Source organism: Pristiophorus japonicus, chromosome 1, assembly GCF_044704955.1.
Source record: "Pristiophorus japonicus isolate sPriJap1 chromosome 1, sPriJap1.hap1, whole genome shotgun sequence".
NCBI classification, from domain to species: Eukaryota; Metazoa; Chordata; class Chondrichthyes; family Pristiophoridae; genus Pristiophorus; species Pristiophorus japonicus.
This window is the reverse complement of record NC_091977.1, coordinates 107,324,594-107,347,818: the sequence shown is the minus strand read 5'-3', so window position 1 is coordinate 107,347,818 and position 23,225 is coordinate 107,324,594. Positions and strand designations below refer to the sequence as shown.

Below are 23,225 nucleotides of genomic sequence, written 5' to 3'. Positions count from 1 at the left end.
ATATTAACAGTGCACACATGAATGTGTTTATTACTAATTACATAAAGTGTGCTTTCAACTCTTTTGGTGGGAAAAAAAGGTGGAGCTTAATCTTTAATGGACTGCTGATACATTGCTCCAGAAAGTTAATAAATATCCCATTCCCAGCATTTACACGACACACTTCACAGAACACAGATATTCACTAAAAAAATCTACAGTTTATTTCCTACGAAAATGTACAGATTGATGATTTGACTGATTTTTTTGTGATATTAATGCTGCTACTGGTGAAGGATTTGCATTGTTATATATTTGATTTTAATAAATGTTAACTATTTCTAGGTCCCTCTTCAGTAATCAGCACTGACGATGATTCGGCTAGTCCATTGCATCATGTAACTAATGGCAGCAACACTCCATCCTCTTCAGAAGGTGGGCCTGATGCGGTTATCATTGGAATGACAAAGATACCTGTGATTGAAAACCCACAGTACTTCAGGAATTCTCACGGTTTACTCAAACCCGACACTTGTGAGTACTTCATTACCAACACATTGCAAAGCGTAAATATGTGTAAAGTTTTGTGTATGCATATACTGGGTAGGAGTTTCTGCTAGGTTGCGCTGTTTATTCAGTGCAATTCACCTGAAATCATCAAAAGCAGCGCAAAAGATAGTGGAATTTTAGACGCAAATTATGTTCAGCGCATATCGAGTTTCCGCGATCTTATAGTTTAAAAAACACCGTGCTGGAAGAAAGAAAGAAAGACTTGGATTTTCAGCTAGCCCCTTTCACGATCACCGGATGTCTCAAAGCACGGGAAGTCAGCACAACCTACAAAACTGGCCATGCCCCCAATCGAATTAATCACCTTTGCAACTTTATGCTAATTGCCCTCATTTGTGGGCCTTTGAGGAGGCTCTTAAAATTAAGCTGGTTCTTTTGGGCACAAAGAAACTAATAGGCATGTTTTAAAAGCTTTTGAATCATAGAATAGTACAACACAGAAGGAGGCCAGTCAGCCCAACGAGCCTGCAGCAGCTCTTTCGAAGAGTAATCCAGTTAGTCCCACTCCCCAATTCTTTCTCCATTTCCCTGCAATTTTTTCTCCTTCAAGTATTTATCCAGTTCCCTTTTAAATGCTTCTATTAAATCTGTATCCACCACCAATATCAGGCAGTGCATTCCAAATCCTAACCATTCGTTGCATAAAAAAGTTTCCCCTCATGACGCATCTGGTTCTTTTGCCAATCACCTTAAATCTGTGCCCTCTGGTTATCGACCCTTCAGCCATTGGAAACAGTTTCTCTTTATTTACTCTATGTAATATCTCCAAGTTTGCAGACTACTCTAAACTGGGTGGCAGTGTGAGCTGTGAGGAGGATGCTAAGAGGCTGCAGGGTGACTTGGGCAGGTTAGGTGAGTGGGCAAATGCATGGCAGATGCAGTATAATGTGGATAAATGTGAGGTTATCCACTTTGGTGGCAAAAACAGGAAGGCAGAGTATTATCTGAATGGTGGCAGATTAGAAAAAGGGGAGGTGCATCGAGACCTGGGTGTCATGGTACATCAGTCATTGAAAGTTGGCATACAGGTACAGCAGGTGAAGAAAGCAAATGGCATGTTGGCCTTCATAGCGAGAGGATTTGAGTACAGGAGTATGGAGGTCTTACTTCAGTTGTGCAGGGCCTTGGTGAGGCCACACCTTGAATATTGTGTACAGTTTTGGTCTCCTAATCTGAGGAAGGACACTCTTGCTATTGAGGGAGTGCAGCGAAGGTTCACCAGACTGATTCCCGGAATGGCAGGACTGACATATGAAGAAAGACCGGATCGACTAGGCTTATATTCACTGGAATTTAGAAGAATGAGAGGCGACCTCATAGAAACATATAAAATTCTGACGGGACTGGACAGGTTAGATGCAGGAAGAATGTTCCCGATGTTGCAGAAGTCCAGAACCAGGGGTCACAGTCTAAGGATAAGGGGTAAGCCATTTAGGACCGAGATGAGAAAAAACTTCTCACTCAGAGAATTGTGAACCTGTGGAATTCTCTATCACAGAAAGTTGTTGAGGCCACTTCGTTAAATATATTCAAAAGGGAGTTAGATGTGGCCCTTACGGCTAAAGGGATCAAGGGGTATGGAGAGAAAGCAGGAGTGGGGCACTGAAGTTGTATGATCAGCCATGATCATATTGAATGGTGGTGCAGGCTCAAAGGGCCGAATGGCCTACTCCTGCACCTATTTTCTATGTTTCTATGTTTCTATCCAAATCCTTCATGATTTTGAACACCTCTATCAAATCTCCTCTTAGCCTTCTCTGCTCTAAGGAGAACAAATCCAGCTTCTCCAGTTCCCCGGGAGTTAATGTAGCAGGTTGCTTTTACCACAACTTTAAAGATATTTTAGGGTGCATTGTTACTTTTGCCACCCAATTTTTGATTCCATTGAAGTCAATAGAAAGGAAAATGTGGCGCTGTATGTAAAACGGCCGGCCAATCCGCTATCGCCTGGCGCTAAAAATGAAAGTTCACCCCTTTATCTTTGCTTATTTGGTACAATGTGGGAAGGGGAAGGAGGAAATTGATAAGGGTATTTTTAACAATTTATATTGTGTTATAACAGTTTCATTGTATTATAAAACATGCCACACTGTTAAATATGTCAATTTATATTTTAATGTTTTCTTTTTAATGCATTCAAATGACCAAATGGGTCACCATGTATGTTGAAAAGTTCTGGCACTGGCCGGAACACATTGGGAACACAGTTATTGTACTTTTGCGGAGCTTGAAAACGAAAGGACTTTGCAAGTGTGATGCTGACCAAGGCTACAGTTTACACAGCATTTTTGGAGAATCAATCAACATTGATTTCTGATGGAATGTTGGGGTATATATTGTTTTACTTCCTGACAACAAACACACCAGATTTTTGTGATTAAGGCGCCTACTTCTTTTCTTTTGTTTCTTTTTATATTGAGCAATTGAAAGGTTCTCTCCCACAGTGGAATATTTCAAGGAACCCAGCAGGATGTTGTACACCACCCGTTCTTAATTATAATAGTGAAGAGAGAAAAAGGATGCATTAATGTATTTTAGAGGGGCAGCAATATGTCTGGTATTGGCTTTTTTGATTTGCTAATACAAAGGGCTAGAAATTGCATAGGGCCTTGTTTGGGGAGATTGCTTTTCAGGGAGTGCAAAAGTATCGCCGGGCAAAAAATAATTTTTGCTCATGGGAACTTCTGCTTTAGCGCTCCAAGAGGGAAGTGAAGTGCTAACTCAAGCGTTATCGCTTCCCTTAGAGCGCTCATGTGAGTGAGAGGGGCAGTAGCAGCAGAGCGCTGAAGACTGTTCTGTGCTGCGCTGTTGCCTTTAAAGACTCTTTCCCTCACTTAAAGGGAAGGACCAATGTTGGTTTGAATCAATCCTCCTGCTATCTCTGTGCGGCCACAGGACCTGCACAACGTGCATAACAGCCCCAAGCACTCTAAGAAAGTGCAGGGCTGAGGATTTGTGGCATCAAAACAAATCAGGAGGCACCAGACTGTGGAGAGAAATAAATGTTGCCCTATCTGACCACTACTGCCTTTAAATATCGCTCCCCAAGTGGCCAGGCGAGGTGACAACGCCTCCTACAGCTGCCATTGTTGACGTCCGGCGGGAGCGAATATCACATCCGGGACGCTGCGTTGTGGATGACATCACGATCTATGGGGCACAGAGAGCGAGGCGGTAAGTGTTAGCGCCAGCACAAAACTGCCAGGGAAGTTCGAGGGCATCGGTATATTCGCGGTGCCCGGTCAGTAACCCCTCAGCACCCCGTTACTGCCCCCCACAGGCGCTAATGGGAAGCGCAAACCAGGCCAATTTCTCCCCCAATATTATTAAAAATCAAATAGACTCAAAATTTTAATTCAGAGACCCAATCATTCCCGAACAGTTCAATAAACTTAAATAGAAGCTATACTAGTTTTATTCTTTTTACTGTGTGCTTCTATTTACTCTGTGGGTGCCAGACATCAGATGAACTGTCAAACTAAGGTCCTATCTGCCTGTTGTTGTGGTTCAGGTGGCTGTTAAAGAATGCAGGGCACTATTCAAAGAAGAGCATAGTATTCTCCTGTTGTTCGAGCCGACATTCCTCCCTCCACCAACCCGACCAAAAGAAAGTTAACTGGTCATTTATTTGTTTGGGGGATCTTACTTTGTACAACATGGTTGCTATGCTTGCCTATGTAACAACAGTGATTGCACATGCAAAATTACTTTGTTATTTGTGAAGTGCTTGGGAAAGTTGTGAGAGAAACGGTGAGGCACCGCTGTATGGAAGTGGTATTTCTTCTTTCCCTCTAATAAAATAATGCTTCACTGTAAAATAATTTATTTTTTCTTCTCTTCATTTAAACGTAAAGTTTCTAAGTCTGCCAGCAGTAAGGAACCTCGGCTACCACTACCATATGATTAGAAAATCACAGACATGTTGCTTAGATTTCTAATATGTTCTGCTGGTGAGCGAGTTTGTTCACTGCTGACATATACTCAGAAAATTTACACTATCGTTTCTTCCTTTTCTCTCTTGCACTCCCGCAGTCTCTATTCCTAATATACTTTATTTACAATCTCTGTCTTTAATACGTTCAATGACTAAGCATCCACAGCCCTCTGGGGTAGAGAATTCCAAAGATTCACCACCCTCCGAGTGAAGAAATTTCTCCTCATTTCAGACCCAAATGGCCGACCCCTTATCCTGAGACTGTGACCCCTAGTTTTAGACTCTCTAGCCAGGGGAAACATCCTCCCAGCATCTACTCTGTAAAGCCCTCTAAGAATGTTATACTTTTCAATGAGATCACCTCTCATTCTTCTAAACTCTAGGGAATATAGGCTTAGTCTGCTCAGTCTCTCCTCATAGGATATTGGGCCAGGAGTTGTAGGGATGTTATATTTTTCAAGGATTTTTTCAAGGGAATCCCTGACCCAAGAACGCCCAAAGTGGAGGAAAAGCATCCGGGAAGGCGCTGAGCACCTCGAGTCTCTTTGCCGAGAGCAAGCTAAAGCCAAGCGTCAACAGCGGAAGGAGCATGCGGCAACCCCGGCCCCCCACCCACCCGTTCCTTCAACCACCATCGGCCCCACCAGTGACAGAGACTGTCGGTCCCGCATTGGACTCTTCAGTCACCTGAGGACTCATTTTTACTGTGGAAGCAAGTCACCCTCGACTCCGAGGGACTGCCTATGATGATGATAGGACATTCCCCCATCCCAGGAATCAGTCTATAACTTTTTTCTTTACTTCTCGATTTCTTTTGTTTATTTTACTGTCAGACATCTTTCCCCACTTCCATTTCTAATTGTTTTTATTTTTCTGTCTCACTTTCAATTTCTCCTTACTTTTTTCTTCATTTATTCATCAGTGTTTCTATTTTTATCTGTCTTGAATTCTGGATTTCTTTCTTTGTTGCTATCTCTTTATTCTCCCTAATCTGCTCTTCATTCCCCATCACTCAGTCATTTACCCAGTTTCCTAGATCTTGGTTACCCTTCTCCACCTCCCAATTCTGATTTACATATAGACAGCATAGAACAGTTTAGTAGTTGCAGTTTAGTCGTAGCAGGAGCGGTGAGGTTGGAGCGCAGGAGCGGCAAGTGATCGTGGAGCAACGTGATCGGGCCCGAGGAGAGGCGTGAGTTCGGGACCCAGAAAAGGTGAAGGCCCAGGGGCAGCAGGAGCCAGCCCACACTGCGATACGTGTGCGCACTAGGTCCGTGCAGCAGAGTTGGTCTCCAGTTGTCTTGGTTAATCCTTGCCACTGGACCAAGACTTGGCTCTGTCAAGCCCGTGTGGTGGCTGGTGTGCAACGGCCACCACATGTTAAAAAACTCCATGCAGAGACATCTTCCACCCTTCAACATGTAGTTCGGGTCCGGGAATATTAGGTCCTTCATTGAAACACCTGTGAACTCATCCCTTTTTAGCGTGGAAGCCAGTCATCCTCAATATGATTCTATGTTTCTATGTTTCTATGTTTAGAATGACATGGGGAAAAGATAGAAAAACTAGACATTATCTTTCTACACTGACAGTTTATTCCCAAAATTATTAATTTATACTTAATTGATGAGAGTTAAACATCATCCCATTTTCTGGTTTGCATAGTATAGATCATCCTATATTTCCTGATGCTTGGGAATGATTTATCTTACAGCACAGAGAATCACTACAAAGCAGTCACCCAGTCAAAGAGTTCAGATGATTTCATGAACCACATAACCAAAGTCTGAACAGTTCTTGTTTGTTAATCTGAATCTATGAGATTGGATCAACCTTAACCTCAATCACAGTTATTATTTGCATTGTACCAGTTAGCAAACGTTTAGATAAAATTGGTACTCCATTGCTATGACAATCTGTCACTTTAACATGGAGGTGTTCTGATTCTCTGTGAATAAAGCATTCCTGAGTGACATGAGACAAAGCTTATTGTTGAGCTTCTCTTCGAATAACAACACTTGCCTTTTGTGTGACTTTGTCATGCCAAAACATCTCAAAGAGCTTCAGTCAATAAATTACTTATGAAATGTAGTGACTGTTATGCAGGTAAACACAGCAGCCATTTTGCACCCCCACTAACAACAGCTTGCATTTATATAGTGTCTTAAAAGAAAAAACAGTTCATAGGTGCTTCACAAAGATGTAATCAGAAAATTGAACAACAACAAAGAAGGAGATAATAAGAGAGGCTTGGTCAAAGAGATGTATTTTAAGCAGGCTTTTAAAGGAGGAGAGGGAGGTGGTGGGGGGTGGTGTTAGGATGGATGAGACTGTGAAGAAATTTAAACATAAGGATGAAAATTTTGGGGGAAATTGTGGCTCATTCAAGACTGGATGTCAGACAAGCATTCTGACAACTCAGAGGCAGTGGAGGGGTTGTGAGTGTGGAGGTAGAGCTGGGTGTCATCAGCTTACATATGGAAGCTGACCCCATATCTATGGATGATGTCACGAAGGGGCAGCATGTAGAGGAGGGGGCCAAGGATATAATCTTGGGGTACTGCGGAGGTATCAGTACAGAGGCAGGAAGAGAAGCCATTTCTGCAGATGCTTTGGCTATGATTGGATTGGTAAGAGTAAAACCAAGTGAGGGCAGCCCCACTGAGCTGGACAATAGAGAAGATACATTGTAAGAGAACAGTGTGGTCGGCCATGTCAAAGACTATAGCGCAGTTGAAGAGGAGGTTGAGGAGAGATAATCCAGCATAGTCACAGTCATAGGGAACATCATTCAAGACTTTGGTTAGTCATTTCCGTGCTATGGGAGGGTCAGAAATCTGATTAGAAAGATTCAAACAGAGAGTTGGATGAGAAAAAAATGACATGGTTCTGGGAGGTGACAATGTGTTTAAGGACCAACACTAAATGGACAATTAAAGTCATCCAGTGGCACAATTCTGCACAAGCCAAACAGGAATGAAAAAAAATTAGCTGGCCTTTCCCAATTTATTATTACATTGTGCTCCCTAATATGGACAAAATGTTCAGTCGCTTCATGCTGCAGGGTTCCATAGCTTATGTACACAATCATAAGTGCTGTACCCATCTCTTTATCTTGTGCCTTTGAGACAATAGCTGCACTAATTATTTTCCTTACAAATTTAATCGAATAAATAACAAAACTGTAAGAAATAGCATGGTCTTAGGAACATAGGGGGAGAAATTCAACTCACAGCCATCCGTTTTGTGCCTGAAAAATGGGCTGCCAGGAGTTGAAAATTGGGTTGGAAATATCTTCACTCTGTCTACTCTATCAAGCCCTTTCATATCGTTAAAGACCACTATCGGGTCACTCCTTAGCCTTCTCTTTTATAGAGAAAAGAGCTCAAGCCTTTTCAATCTTTCCTGATAATTATAACCTCTCAGTTCTGGTATCATCCTTATAAATTTTTTTGCACCTTCTCCAATGCTGAGATCCATTTTGATAATAAAATATAGAAAAGAACCATGTATAAAACAAATTTAGATTTTTTTACACAGTGCACAAGGTTGCACATTCATATCCCAAATATATTGATCTCAGGAGACATTTCAGTTACTAAACATACTTTAAAACACTTGGATTAAATTGTACACAGTATGACATTTGATTTGCATTAGGCCTGCCTCTGATGTGGTGTAATCCTTACAGAACTCTAATTGCTTAAAGACAACTACATCAACGGTGTAAGCGTTCTTTGAAAATGCTGCCCCTTTAGCCAGTGGCTACGGGAAGGTGAAAATCAGCACAATCCATAGCTTGAAGGCCAGGCACAAGATTTGGAGCCATCTAATTATTCTCTGTTTTAATATGCCAATACAGTTTGATAAATTTGCCTGTAAAACATGCGGAGACAGTTGTATATGGAGTAGTTATTGATGATGAGAAGATGAAAGGAATTTCAATAACACTGTGACTGCATTGCAGAAAGGTCCAGCACAACTGCAATATTTTACGCAAAATCAATTGGCTCCATTAGTGCAAAAAAGTCCTTTACTGTTTTGCAGTAGACTCGGTTTTATTACTTTTAATAGGAAAATTTCACCCAAACTTAGAATTACGGGAGGTAAATAAATCTTAATAGAATAATGTCAACTACAGGGGAAAGTTTTAGTCAATATCAGCCCAATGTTCTTTAAATCTGCCAGCAACAAATTAAGGGGAAAAACAGACTCAGCTTTTAATTTCCTTAAAGTACATGACGTATAAATCAAACAAATGCTTGATTAAAAGGGAATGTCTGAAATGTTCTTCTGGTCACATGCTGTATTTTATTGGTACAGGAATAGTTCTATTTTCAATCTGGAAATAATGGGGAAATTATTGACTACCAGTCCTGTCTCTCTTTACTCAGTGGCAGCTATGTGTCTGTCGGTCAGTGGTATTTGCCACCTCAAAGTCTCTTTTATTTAATGTCTGCTGTTTGTAAACAGAAAGAGAATAAATGCAGAAAGTAACTGGTAGTCATTCGGAGTGCACCCAAATTGTCACCCTATGATTTTCCATCCATTAGATTGTAGAGCCACAAAATGGACGCATGCCCAAGTTTCCAGTATGTGCTCCTGGTATGTGAAGCCCTGCTAGGAGTGCTAAAGATGAAAACTTACTCCAGTTTCTTCATATTTCTCAAAAGTCGAACTAACAGCTGTCACTTCTTATTTTTTGATGGCTCCACTCTTAATCCTTTTTCAGCTATCAACATTCTTAGCCTCAATATCTCCTCTGACCTCAGATGGAACTCCCCTATCTCAGCCATTAAGAAAATGGGGCTACAAGCAACTGCTTTCTCTTTCATGTGGCATTTTTATTCGTCTCAACAATTCTTAACAGCTTCCAAGCCCCAAGCGAATCCTATGCTGGAATATTGCTCCCATATCTGGGAAAGTTGGTGGCAATCAGATGGACTAGACTATCCTGGATGTTGTCACGCTTCTTGAGTATTGTGGCTGCATCAATTTAGCTTTGGGTCTATGTTGACCCCTAAGATATTAGTGATGGGGGACTCGGCGACAGTGGTATGTTGAGGTCAAGGGAAGATAGCTGAACTTTCTCTTGTTAGCCATTACATGTCATGATGTGATATAAATGTTACCTGCCAGTTGTTAGCCTAAGCATCAATATTATTCAGGTCCCATTGTAGGCTGGCATGGGCTGATTTATTTTTGGAGATGGAGCTGAAGACTGTGAATATCCCACTTCTGACCTTATTATGGAAAGAAAGTAATTGATGTAACAGTTGAAAGTGGTTGGCTGAGGATGCTTTCCTGAGGAACACCTACAGTGAAGATGTGATGACTGGCCACCAATAACCACCTCCATCTTCCTTTATGCCAGATATAATTCCAGCCACTGAAGGGTTGTTCAATTGATTATGATTGACCTCAGTTTTTCTCGGGCTTCTTAGTCCTATACTTAGTTGAATGGTGTCTTGATGTCAAGGGCAGTTGCGGTCAAGTGTCTGCTGACTGAGGCTATTTTTGCTGCTGGACATCCTATCCTAACCTAACCTAACCTAACCTAACCTAACCTAACCTAAACTAACAGGGATAATGGGGATGTCACTGCCAATGTTAGGGGAGGGGGGGAATTTTAGCTCTAATAAACAGGTGGGTTAAAGTTGTAGGGCAGCTGAAGAGAAAGGCCACTTTTTGATCAAAGTTTAAAATTCAAATTTTATAAAGGAATGATTTTAAAAAATTGGTTATATTCCTTTTCCTGATAATAAGATGGACTAGTATGGAAGGAGATTTTTCTAGACGAAAGGAAGTCCTTGAATCTCCCATTACTGGACGTATGTTTTAAATAAATTAGCACAGTCCTCAGCATGTAAAGTAATCAGGTTGTTCCAAAATAGTTCCATTTGGGTAAACTCTCATTCAGCATTTTAGAACCTCGCAATTTAATTTATTTGGAATTTCATGCAAGCTGTGCCTAAACATACTGAGCGATTGAACATGTTACAATTTCTGACCCCTCCACGCCGTTCCTCAATGGCTGTGGTGATCACAGTAGTGTTAATTCAGCAAACTCGATCTCGCCATTGATTTTACTGGGGGCAGAGCTATAATAAGTAGCTGCCTTTAAAATTTACCCAATACCTTCCATACTAGAGTCTGATATTTGACGGTCGTAAGATAAAGAGTCAACGATAAGATGTTATTAAAAAAACTATAGAGAATGAGGTAACCTATTGCAGTGGATGAAACGCCTCATCTGCTTAAAGGTCCCTGATTATAATCGCTCAACTATTGACGGCCGTGCCTTCTGTTGCCTAGGCCCTAAGCTCTGGAATTCCCTCCTAAACATCTCCGCCTCTCTACCTCTCTTTCCTCCTTTAAGACACTCCTTAAAACCTACCTCTTTGACCAAGCTTTTGCTCATCTGCCCTCATTTCTCCTTATGTGGCTTGGTGTCAAATGTTTTGTCTTATAATACTTCTGCGAAGCACCTTGGAATGTTTTACTACATTAAAGGTGCTATATAAATACAAATTGTCCTTGTTGTTATCTAGCCAGTGAAGTGATGGAATCTCAGCACAGAGATAAGGTTGTTGCTATAGCTGTGACTGATTTCATATCTAGTCAGGTATTTTTCTAACTTTGGGTGATGTCTATTAAATCCTTTTCAGTCATTTTACAATGAAGATTCTGTTTATTCTGGACCCTGCTCTTTCAAAGCTGTGGAACGGAGAAGTAACTTAATGTAATGCAATGGTTAGGATTTGAGAAGAACCCTGCCACATTTTCTGCTGAGCCAGAAACCTGCTGTAATTAAGGAAATTGCAGGTCAGGGCTGGGGAGGATTGTATTTGTGGCCTCAACTGCTTGTTGACATATCTTTACTACCTGAACATGATGTTTATAGCCTCTGTAAATATGAAATATTGAAGACCCTGAACCCTGCAGCACTCAATGAATGCCATAATTACAAAATTGCACAGGTCTTTGGGGAAGGAGAGATACATAATGTGGATGTGAAAGTACTGCAGCGTTATCAGAGCTGCAGGCAGTGTTTTGTATGTAGCTGATAGCTTAGGCTGACCATATTTTCTAAACCGAATCTGGGGATACACAGAGTGGGAACACAGTAAAGTAGCCAAGGATACATTTCAAGAAAACTGGCATGACAATTTTGTAGCTTCCGCGAGTGAAATACACATAGAAACAATGCCATTTTCACGTTACACCGAATCTTGAATCTTGCATGTGTTCTGGCAACAGTGCTGTACCATCTATACTCATCCCAAATACCCTAACATTTAATTTCTCAATTTTAAAATCTGTTCCAAACAGAATGAGATTGTCCATATTAGGTGTGAAACATTCTCTGTCTCAGAAGGATTCAGAAACCTCTTTCCACTGGGAGAATTTAAAGCTTGCCAGATGAGGGATCTCGGCGTGCGTGCGCCTGCCCGGGGCGCAAATCGTTGGGCTCTAATGGGGCTATAAAAAAGGACAATTCCCACCCCCCCCCCCCCCACCACCCGCCCTAGTGTTTCCTTCAAAGACAAAATCTAAATATTTATGTTGCATATTTTAGTAATATCCCGGTGGGTCAAAAATGAAGGGAGAAATAATTAATGATTCCATTTAAATTTCTTTCCTTCAGTTTTCTTCCTTTATTGTCAGAAAGCATTGACTCCTTGCTGGGCTGCTGTTCCACAGGATTTAGACCCCCCTTCAGTTCATTGCCCAAGTGCCTATCTTTCATGTATGAATATGGATAGTGAGTATTAGCAACTACTCAGCATCACAACCAAATCCAACCCTTTTCTCATGTGCCAAACATACATGCACGATTTCCAACAGGGATCACTGGAAAGTAAGCAGGAGCAGTATCCACAGCTAATTTTTTTTCTCTTTATAGCTCAGGGTTGCTAAACCAATTTGGGTGCCTATTCTACCACCTCAGTTGAGACCATTAAACTCAGCAAAGAGTGTGAATTAAACCTGGGACGGAAGAATTCACTCTCATTATGTGCTGAGTTAGCGGATCTCAAGTGATGCAGCCACTTAGCCTCAGTACCCATGGGCTGGAAGAGGACAAATCAGCAAGGGCTCCTGCTTCTAATTGCTAACTAGTGAGTACACAGTTATGATAGTTGATGGAGCTCAGAAACGTAGAAAACATAGAAACATAGAAAATAGGTGCAGGAGTAGGACATTCGGCCCTTCGAACCTGCCCCACCATTCAATAACATCATGACTGATCATCACCTCATACCCCTTTCCTGTTTTCTCTCCATACCCCTTGATCCCTTTAGCCGTAAAGGCCATATCTAACTCCCTCTTGAATATATCCAACGAACTGGCATCAACAACTCTCTGCGGCAGAGAATTCCATAGGCTAACAACTCTCTGAGTGAAGAAGTTTCTCCTCATCTCGGTCCTAAATGGCTTACCCCTTATCCTTAGACTGTGTCCCCTGGTTCTGGACTTCCCCAACATCGGGAACATTCTTCCTGCATCTCACCTGTCCAGTCCCGTCAGAATTTTATATGTTTCTATGAGATCCCCTCTCATCCTTCTAAACTCCAGTGAATACAGGCCCAGTCGATCCAGTCTCTCCTCATATGTCAGTCCTGCCAAACCAGGAATCAGTCTGGTGAACCTTCGCTGCACTCCCTCAATAGCAAGAATGTCTTTCCTCAGATTAGGAGACCAAAACTGAACACAATATTTCAGGTGAGACCTCACCAAGGCCCTGTATAACTGCAGTAAGACCTCCCTGCTCCTATACTCAAATCCCCTAGCTATGAAGGCCAACATGCCATTTGCCTTCTTCACCACCTGCTGTACCTAGACGCCAACTTTCAATGACTGATGTACCATGACACCCAGGTCTCAATGCACTTCCCCTTTTCCTAATCTGTCGCCATTCAGATAATATTCTGCCTTCGTGTTTTTGCCACCAAAGTAGATAACCTCACATTTATCCATATTATACTGCATCTGCCATGTATTTGCCCACTCACCTAACCTGTCCAAGTCACCCTGCAGCCTCATAACATCCTCCTCACAGCTCACACCGCCACCCAGCTTAGTGTAATCTGCAAAATTGGAGATATTACACTCAATTCCTTCATCTAAATCATTGATGTATATTGTAAATAGCTGGGGTCCCAGCCCTGAGCCCTGCAGCACCCCATTAGTCACTGCCTGCCATTCTGAAAAGGACCCGCTTATCCCGACTCTCTGCTTCCTGTCTGCCAACCAGTTCTCTATCCATGTCATTGCATTACCCCCAATACCATGTGCTTTAATTTTTCACACCAATCTCTTGTGTGGGACCTTTTCAAAAGCCTTTTGAAAGTCCAAATATACCACATCCACTGGTTCTCCCCTGTCCACTCTACTAGTTACATGCTGAAAAAATTCCAGAAAATTTGTCAAGCATGATTTCCCTTTCATAAATCCATGCTGACTTGGACCGATCTTGTCACTGCTTTTCAAATGCGCTGCTATTTCATCCTTAATGATTGATTCCAACATTTTCCCCACTACTGATGTCAGGCTAACTGGTCTATAATTACCCGTTTTCTCTCTCCCTCCTTTTTTAAAAAGTGGTGTTACATTAGCTACCCTCCAGTCCATAGGAACTGATCCAGAGTCGATAGACTGTCGGAAAATGATCACCAATGCATCCACTATTTCTAAGGCCACTTCCTTAAGTACTCTTGGATGCAGACTATCAGGCCCTGGGGATTTATCGGCCTTCAATCCCATCAATTTCCCCAACACAATTTCCCGCCTAATAAGGATATCCTTCAGTTCCTCCTTCTCACTAGACCCTCGGTCCCCTAGTACATCCGGAATGTTATTTGTGTCTTCCTTCATGAAGACAGGACCAAAGTATTTGTTCAATTGGTCTGCCATTTCTTTGTTCTCCATCATAAATTCACCTGAATCCGACTGCAAGGGATCTATGTTTGTCTTCACTAATCGTTTTCTCTTCCCATATCTATAGGAGCTTTTGCAGTCAGTTTTTATGTTCCTGGCAAGCTTCCTCTCGTACTCTATTTTCCCTCTCTTAATTAAACCCTTAGTCCTCCTCTGCTGAATTCTTAATTTCTCCCAGTCCTCAGGTTTGCTGCTTTTTCTGGCCAATTTATATGCCTCTTCCTTGGAAGGTTATTTGTGTCTTTCTTCATGAAGACAGAACCAAAGCATTTGTTCAATTGGTCTGCCATTTCTTTGTTCCCCATTATAAATTCACCTGATTCTGACTGAATTGGGCTCAGTTGTGATACATCTGCAGTCAAACAGCTTACTGGCTTTGTTTAGGCTTGCAATTGGCCTAAGATAGCAAGGAATTAAAGCCATCAGGAATGGAGAGGAGGGGAGGAAATTGACAACAAAAAGATTGTCAGAATATTATTCAACACCAGGGATGGACACTAAATCAAATTCTCAACTGTAAGTAACCCTCAACCTTATTGTTACCCATCTCCTTGTTCAACCTAAAACTTGGTAGGAGTTTCCTGTTGCTGACCAGTTTTGCATTACAACCCTGTGAAAAAACCATTACCATCAACAATATGGTCAACCAATCAGATCTCATTTTGGCAAAGTCTATTCTTATATATTTTCAGTGGATTCCATAAATATTTTCAAAGGAGAATTATTTGTTTAAAAAAGATAATATTTAAGGTGAAAGGAAGAGAGTAGGAGAATGATATTACACTGGATGGGGTGGGGGGGTGAAATTGTCCTCTGCAATCCCACTGAAAATTGGGCTGCCATGTGGAAGGTTGCAGTGGGCCTGGGGAAGAGGCAGTAACAACCTTGAGTCCCTCAGGTAGAAGGAGAGGGCCTTGTAGCAGCCTCCTATCCCTTCAGACCACCCCAAACACTTACCCACTGAAAACACCAGTCTCGGTCATGGGCTTCACTGGGACACTAGATCATATCTTCCAGGTCCTCCTGCCCCTTTAAGGTATTGGTTACCACTCCTGGTGCTGCAGTGACATCCCTGCTCCCATATTGGTGAGTTCTTTCTTGACAGTGTGAATCCCACCAGGAGCCTATTGTGCATAGCGAATCCCTTCTGACTCAGGGAAATAGGTTGAGATTAGGACAGATCTGGAGAGGTGTGCAGAAGTCCCACCCCATTGGAATCCCACCCAAAGAGGGGAATCCAGCCAGGTATCTCGCGCAGACTTGGTGGGTGAATAGCCTGTGTCCACACTTGATTCTCTAATCAGCATTTGAGTTGAGAGGTCTTTGTGCTGGGATCAGGGCCTTGAAAAAATGTACCCTACTGCATTCAAACCTGTGATTACAAGATATAAGAGAGAGTTCCCACCTCTTTCAGTCCACTGGCACTCTGCACCATCCACACTCCAGTTAAAGCTCCAGGCTCTATGCCCAGCATACCAGTCTCTTCAATCTCCAGGCCCCTGGTCACTTCTCAGTCTGAGCCCTTGCTCTCTTCTGGGCCAGGACTCAGCTACCCATCCTTCCCAATCTGAAGCCCTTACTCTCTCCTTGTTGCAGGTCAGCCCCTAGTTTCCTTTTCATCTGTTAATGGTAAATCCACATGCTTGGATGTATGAGTTGGGGCCACAGCTTCAGTATGACAGTGTCAGGGAAAACATCCTGTCCAGTACTCATTCCCTTCAGCTACTTTCTTCCAGGCCTTTGCCTCTCTCTCTCCCTGCTCCTTGGTCCCTGCATAATAACTATCAAAGGATTAAAACCTTAAATCTGGCTCCAGGCAGCCATGGGAGATGAAAGAAAAAGAAGAGAAGTGAGAGACATGAAATGAAAGCAAGAGATATTCAGAGATAGAAAGCAAGAGGCAGATAGACACAAGGGAAAGAAAGTGTGTGAGAGACATAATAGAAAACAGTAGGCTTATAAAATAAAGAGGAAATGGGGATGATGAGACTAATTGATTTGGGAAGGAGTGAACAAAAAGGTGAAGACAAGTTGTGAGATGCTGAGATAATAAGGAGGAATAATAATGTGTGATATCCATACAAAGAGAGACAGGCAGACAGAAAGATCGAAACGGAAAGAGTGGAAGACGAATTGAAAGACTGAGATTGGGAGAGCTGCAGATTTGCAGCTACAGGAAGTAAACAGCAATTGTAAAGAAAAATTGTCTGAGGTGGTCAATTAGTTGGTTTGCAAGAAATGATTCATGGGAAACTATATAATGTAAGATGTAACCTTGGTTTGAATAGCATGAAAACTGTTGTTACAGAATATATATTCGCGTTTCCCATTTTGGTTTCCATAGTAACATAAAGAATATTTTAGTTGTATTCAGAATGGAAAGCCTTGGTACAGCAGACCATTTCTTGATGTTATTCTGAAAAAGCTATGTGTGTATGTGTGTGGGTGTCTGTATCACTGATTGAGTTCATTGACGACTTAAATAACTCGATCTAATTTTCACAAGATTGCAAAAAGCAGCTGGGGTGGGGGAGGTAGTAATATTTTATGTAGTTTAGTCAATATTAAAATGATCAATTTTGATCACAATTTGAAAAATGTATGCATAAGAATGTGCCATGTACTACTGTATAGAGATGATAGCTGATCACTTAAGGCCATTGATAGACTGTGAATGATAGTCTATTGTGGCTCTTTAGTATGCGAGACAATAACAGCACAACATACAGGATAGATGTAATCATCATGGCAGCGTCTTCTAACTGTACACATTTTTCATTTTATTTTAGCTCTATACACTTACGTTTATATAATTTTAATTTTGTAAATTTTGTGAGCTAATACTCTTCTCAAGGCAGAATCATGTTGGTGAAATGAACTGTTGATGAGCTGGTGAGTATTGGGGATGCAGAAGCTAAAGCTTGTCTCACTGGACATATTTGAAGCAATGTGCAATTGTGCCTGAGGAACTGTCCCTAACTTGCAGTGACTGAGAATCTCATTCAGAAAGATCACAGGATGGCTGGTGTAGGATGCAGAAAAATGTCACATTGGTGCAATAAGGGAAGCTCTTCAGTGCTTAGAGTTGAGAGGCACATTGTTGGCCAATGTTAACCCTGTCCCCCTGGTGGAAGCCGGTTCAGGACCAAGTTGCTACAGTGTAAATATACCTGAGAGTGATCAGCGTTTATGGATAGGAGATGAAAACAGTAGGAGCAGAGTTGTAATAACAGGTTTAAGAATGAAAATTTATCATTATTCCTAGTAAATAATTACAATCACTAACATAAACCTATAGATAACATTATATTCTGAATCAACTGAAAGCATTGTAATCACAGAAAGGAATAAAAAGGTAAATTGGCAGACAGAAAATATGTATGAAAGCAGATTCTGAATATTGGACCTGTCATTTCCAAGGAACAATTCACTAACAAAAGAATTAGGGGCTGAAATTCAGCCTCCCAATAAGGCCTCTGGCCGTCGGAAAGCGACGGCCATGGAGCGGTTTCGAATTGCGGTGGACGGGCCGACGCTCTCAAAATTCTCCTCAGGATTTTTTCCAGCGGAGACCCCCCCCCATACCTGCTCTGCTCTCCTCATCACTGCCCCAGTGCTTCCAAAGCCTCCCAAGTGCATCATCAGACAGCACATCGCCAATGTCCTGCCCTGGAAGCGAAATTCAGCTGGAAAAGTCTTCCGGCCGTGGGCCGGTGCTCCCGACATCTTTTTCTGTCGGGAGCACCGGCACCCCCTTTTGTATGCCAGGCCACTGGCCCGGCCGAAATCCTCCCTGGTGGCCCAGTGGATCTAACTAAACTAATTGCAGAGTTCGCAATGGTTGTCCCCTTTAACTGAAGGGGAGAGACGTGGTGATGCGCCAGCGTGATGAGGTCATCGGCCCAGCGCTGATGAGTGACAGCGGCAGAGACTCCGTTCCCGGCTTCACTTCCCATTAGTGACGGTCACTCCATTCCCGCCCCCACTTCCGCCCCCATTATGAACAACTCCCGCCCCGCTCGAAAAAAAATGACAAAGAGCTGAATTTCACAGGCTAGGCCGCCACATCCTTTGCCAAAACACAACAAAATCGGTAGGTGCGACCCGTTTCCGGCAGGGGTGACTTTAGGCCCCTTAAACATTTAACCTTTTATTTATGACATCTTTGTTTTAATATTTTGAAATTATTTTTGTCTTGTTCTGGTTTAGAAAGCAATTGGAATGGATTGTGTTTTGCAATAGCAGCAGAAGTGTTGCGCTTGACTGATTAATGTCTTTGTAATATAGCAGCCTGAGGAATTTCATACTCGTACATTACCTCAGTTTGCCATTTCTCCCCAGTTGTTTTTTTGAATATTTGGAGAGTGTTTTTAGTGATGAGGAGGCCTTTTGGAGGGTCACTGCAGTAAGGGACATGATCCAGGTTGAATGACTACAGGATGATGGTCAGACAAAGCAGCTCTGATCACGTACAGTTTGTTGGGAATGGATGGAGGAAGCAGTTCTCCATGAAGGCTGCCTTCACAATGTACGCACAACTCTCAGAGATAGGGGGATCATTCTGTGTCTTTGAGGTTTTTGTTTGTTATTTACTGGTTTCTATGGATGTTGACAGAGAAATGACACACTGGTTTAAGTGAAAAATGGGGCTGAGTATAGACAGTGGAGAGGGTGCGAATTGACCTGTCCCACAACATTAAACTAATTTAAAATAATTTCAGTGAAAATGTTACTTCATGAGTGATAGATAATCATTTTTTAAATCAGTGCTCAGAGAGAGTAAATCTGAGACGATCTTTTTAAAAAGGGAATAATTGATGATGTATCTCACTGAAAATTAGCCTTTATGTAAGTTACATAAGAATTAGGAGTAGGAGTAGGCCAATCGGCCCCTCAAGCCTGTTCTGCCATTCAATAAGATCATGGCTGATCTTCTACCTCAACTCCACTTTCCTGCACTATCCCCATATCCCTTGATTCCCTTAATATCCAAAAATCTATCGATCTCCATCTTGAATATACTCAAGGACTGAGCCTTTACAGCCCTTTGGGGTAGAGAATTCCAAATATTCACCACCCTCCGAGTGAAGGAGTTTCTCCTCATCATAGTCCTAAATGGCCGACCCTTTATTCTGAGACTGTGACCCCTGGTTTTAGATCCTCAGCCAGAGGAAACATCCTCCCTGTCAAGCCCTGTAAGAATTTTGTATGTTTCAATGAGATCACCTCTCATTTTTCTAAACTCTAGAGAATATAGGCCTAGTCTACTCAATCTGTCCTCATAGGACAATCCACCCATCCCAGGAATCAGTCTGGTGAATCTTCATTGCACTTCCTCAATGGCAAGTATATCCTTCCTTAGGTAAGGAGACCAAAACTGTACACAATATAGTTGTACACAACTGGTGCAGTCTCACAGGGCTCTATATAATTGCAGTAAGACGTCTTTACTTTTATATTCAAGTTCTCTTGTAATAAAGGCCAATGTACCATCTGCTTTCTTAATTTCTTGATGTACCTGCATGTTATCTTTCAGTGATTTGTGTACAAGGACACCTAGGTCCCTCTGAACATCAACATTTCCCAATTTTTCGTCATTTAAAAAATACTCTACCAAGGTGGGTAACTTCACATTTCTCCACATTATATTCCATTTGCCATGTTTGTGCCCACTCACTTAGCCTGTCTATATCCCCTTGAAATCTCTTTGCATTCTTCTCACAGCTTACATTCCCACCTAGCTTTGTATCATCAGCAAACTTGGATATATTACATTTGGTCTCCTCATCCAAATCATTGATATAGATTGTGAATAGCTGAGGCCCAAGCACTGATACTTGCGGCACCCCACTCATTACAGCATGCCAATCCGAAAATGACCCGTTTATTCCAACTCTCTGCTTTCTGTCCTTCAACCAATCCTCAATCCATGCTAGTATATTACCCCCAATCCCATGAGCCCTAATTTTGTTCAATAACCTCTTGTGTGGCACCTTATTGAATGCCTTCTGAAAATCCAAATATACCACATCCACTGGTTACCCCTTAGCTATTCTGCTACTTACAACCTCAAAAAATTCTCTAACAGATTTATCAAACATGATTTCTTTTTCATTAATTCATGTTGACTCTGCCCAATCCTATTATTATTTTCTAAGTGCTGTTACCACGTCCTTGATAATAGATTCTAGCATTTTCCCTACTACTGATGTCAGGCTAACTGGTCTGTAGTTCCCGGTTTTCTCTCTCCCTCCTTTCTTAAATAGCAGGGTTACATTTGTTACCTTCCAATCTGTGGGAACCATTCTAGAATCTTATGGAAGTTTGGAAGATGACAACCAATGTATCCACTATCTCCATAGCCATCTCTTTCAAAGCCCTGGGATGTAGGCCATCAGATTTAATGAGATGTTTCGATGGAATGTGTTCGATTAATAAATTGTAATGAAATGCTGCACCTTTTGTGATATTACGTAGAAACCTCAATCCAGAGTGGTAAACAACATAGAAACCTTTCAAGCTAGATCATAATGTATTATTTCAGTTATTGATGGAACAATAGTAGCTGTAGTTGTGCTCAGTGTGCATCATATGTGCCAATTTTATTTTAGGCCAAACCATTTTGGGAAAAATATAGATTTTAAAAAGATGTATCTAAATTCATGTCACCTCAAGACCTTTATAAGTCTCCTGTTTCTCAGACCAAAGGTAATTAAATCTTTTGAATCAAAGTGATTCAACCAGCAGCAGCACATATGCCAATGTGCGAGAATCCCTTCTATTCAATGTTAGCTGCTTGGCAACACAGTTTGGTATTGCCACTTTGCTATGAAAGGCTTAAAAACTCCAAACACAATCGTGTGTCAGAATACATCACAGCATAAGAAAGAGGGTGTGTGTGTGTAAAAACAGGTCAATTAGCATCTGAAAGAGAAGCACAGATGAATGTTTCTGGTTTGACACTTGAACAGTTTTGTTGAAAGTAGGTCCCAGCCAAATGAGAGCCCAACATTCTCTTTCAGATGCTGATTGACCGGTTGTGTATTTACTTTGTTTTTGTTTCAAATTTACAGCATGTGTGATTTTATCTCACATAGAGGGTGGATTTTTCAGAGGAAAAAACAGATGGATTGGAGGTGAGGGGGGGCAAGTGAAAGTTGGAAAAATCTAAAATCCGACCCTAACCCGCCTCCACCACACACACTTTCATCTTTTACTCAGACGGGGTGGAGGGCAGGCAACCAATCCTTTGCCAGGAGGTGGATTGCGACTTTTAATAATACAATGAGGCTGAAGCTTCTGCTTTAACCTGCTGTGCCAGTTTAATTGCAGAAAGCCAGTAATCCCGGGGCTCGGGATTCCTAGTAGCTGCAACAAGGCAAGTAGGCCGGGAGGAGGCTTCCAGCCCCACAAGCTCCCCCAGCAGTAGCCCGCCCCTCCCTAGGATCGGGGATCAGACCCCCCCGTTCGGGGTAGGGGATCAGATCCTCTGCCACTCCGGGGATCAATGACCCACCCCCAGGCTCGGGGATCGGACCCCTCCTTCAGGCTCGGGGATCGGGCCTTGCCAGGGATCGATCTCACCACCCCGGGTCAGGGATAGGGCCCTCCTTTCAGGGTCAGGGATCCGACCACCCCAGGTATCGACCCGCTGGGCTCAGGGATCAGACATCCCGGGGACAAATCTCATGTCCGTGGGTCAGGGATAGGACCCTTGCTTCGGGTTTGAGGATCAGACCTCGTCAGGGATCGATCTCACCACCCAGGGTCAGGGATTAGACCCTCCCTTCAGGGTCATGGATCGGACCCCCCCAGGTATCGCCCCCCCCCCACACCCCCAGGGCTTGGGGATCGGACCCCCCGGGGAAAAATCTCACCTGCCCAGGTCGGGGATCGCACCCCTCCTTCAGGGTCGGGGATCGGACCGCCACCACCGCCCCCCCTCCGGGATTGCGTAAGAACATATGAAATAGGAGCAGGAGTAGGCCATAAGGCCCCTCGAGCCTGCTCCGCCTTTTAATAAGATCATGGCTAATCCGATCATGGACTCAGATCCACTTCTCTGCCCGCTCCCCATAACCCCTTATCCCCTTATTGGTTAAGAAACTGTCTATTTCTGTCTTAAATTTATTCAATGTCCCAGCTTCCACAGCTCTCTGAGGCAGCGAATTCCACAGATTTACATCCCTCTGAGAGAAGAAATTTCTCCTCATCTCAGTTTTAAATGGGTGGTCCCTTATTCTAACGTTATGCCCTCTAGTTCTAGTCTCCCCTATCAGTAGAAACATCCTCTCTGCATCCACCTTGTCAAGCCCCTTCATAATCTTATACATTTCGATAATCACCTCTCAGTCTTCTGAATTCCAATTCAGCCATGGAATCGGGGATTGTGACTTAGCCGCGGGGGATGGGACTTTCGGTTAAAATTCCCCCCTAAGTGCTTATACATGATGGGAATTACTCCTACATATAGTTCCAGAAAATAAATAAAAATGCTTTATGTCTTAGAGCCATAAAGTGAAGAAGAAAACAGCGTCTTTATCTTTACTGTGGCATATCAGGAATTTTCCTTTCTAACTACACTCCAGAGCACAAAAAACATTATAACACCTTATATAATGAGATCAAACAGATTATTTGGTGATGTGAAACAGCCTTCACACCAAAAAATAAAATATCTCTGTGAGGGACATGATAGACCATGTGTGATAGCGTGGATAATAATTAAACTATCTGGTCTGCAGTTTAATTTCTGAGTTTTGAGACAAGTTTTTGCCTTTTGGTAACTGTGTGATGTCGATTC

General features: G+C 42.4%; 1 protein-coding gene across 1 annotated transcript in view; it reads left to right on the top strand.

Annotated features, from left to right (window-relative positions):
• Positions 1-23,225, top strand: part of ntrk2a (neurotrophic tyrosine kinase, receptor, type 2a) — a 596,947-nt gene that overhangs the window by 504,734 nt on the left and 68,988 nt on the right. The window contains exon 12 of the mRNA XM_070861343.1: positions 325-513. Coding sequence (XP_070717444.1) covers positions 325-513 — 189 coding nt within the window. The remainder of the gene's footprint in view (positions 1-324; positions 514-23,225) is intronic.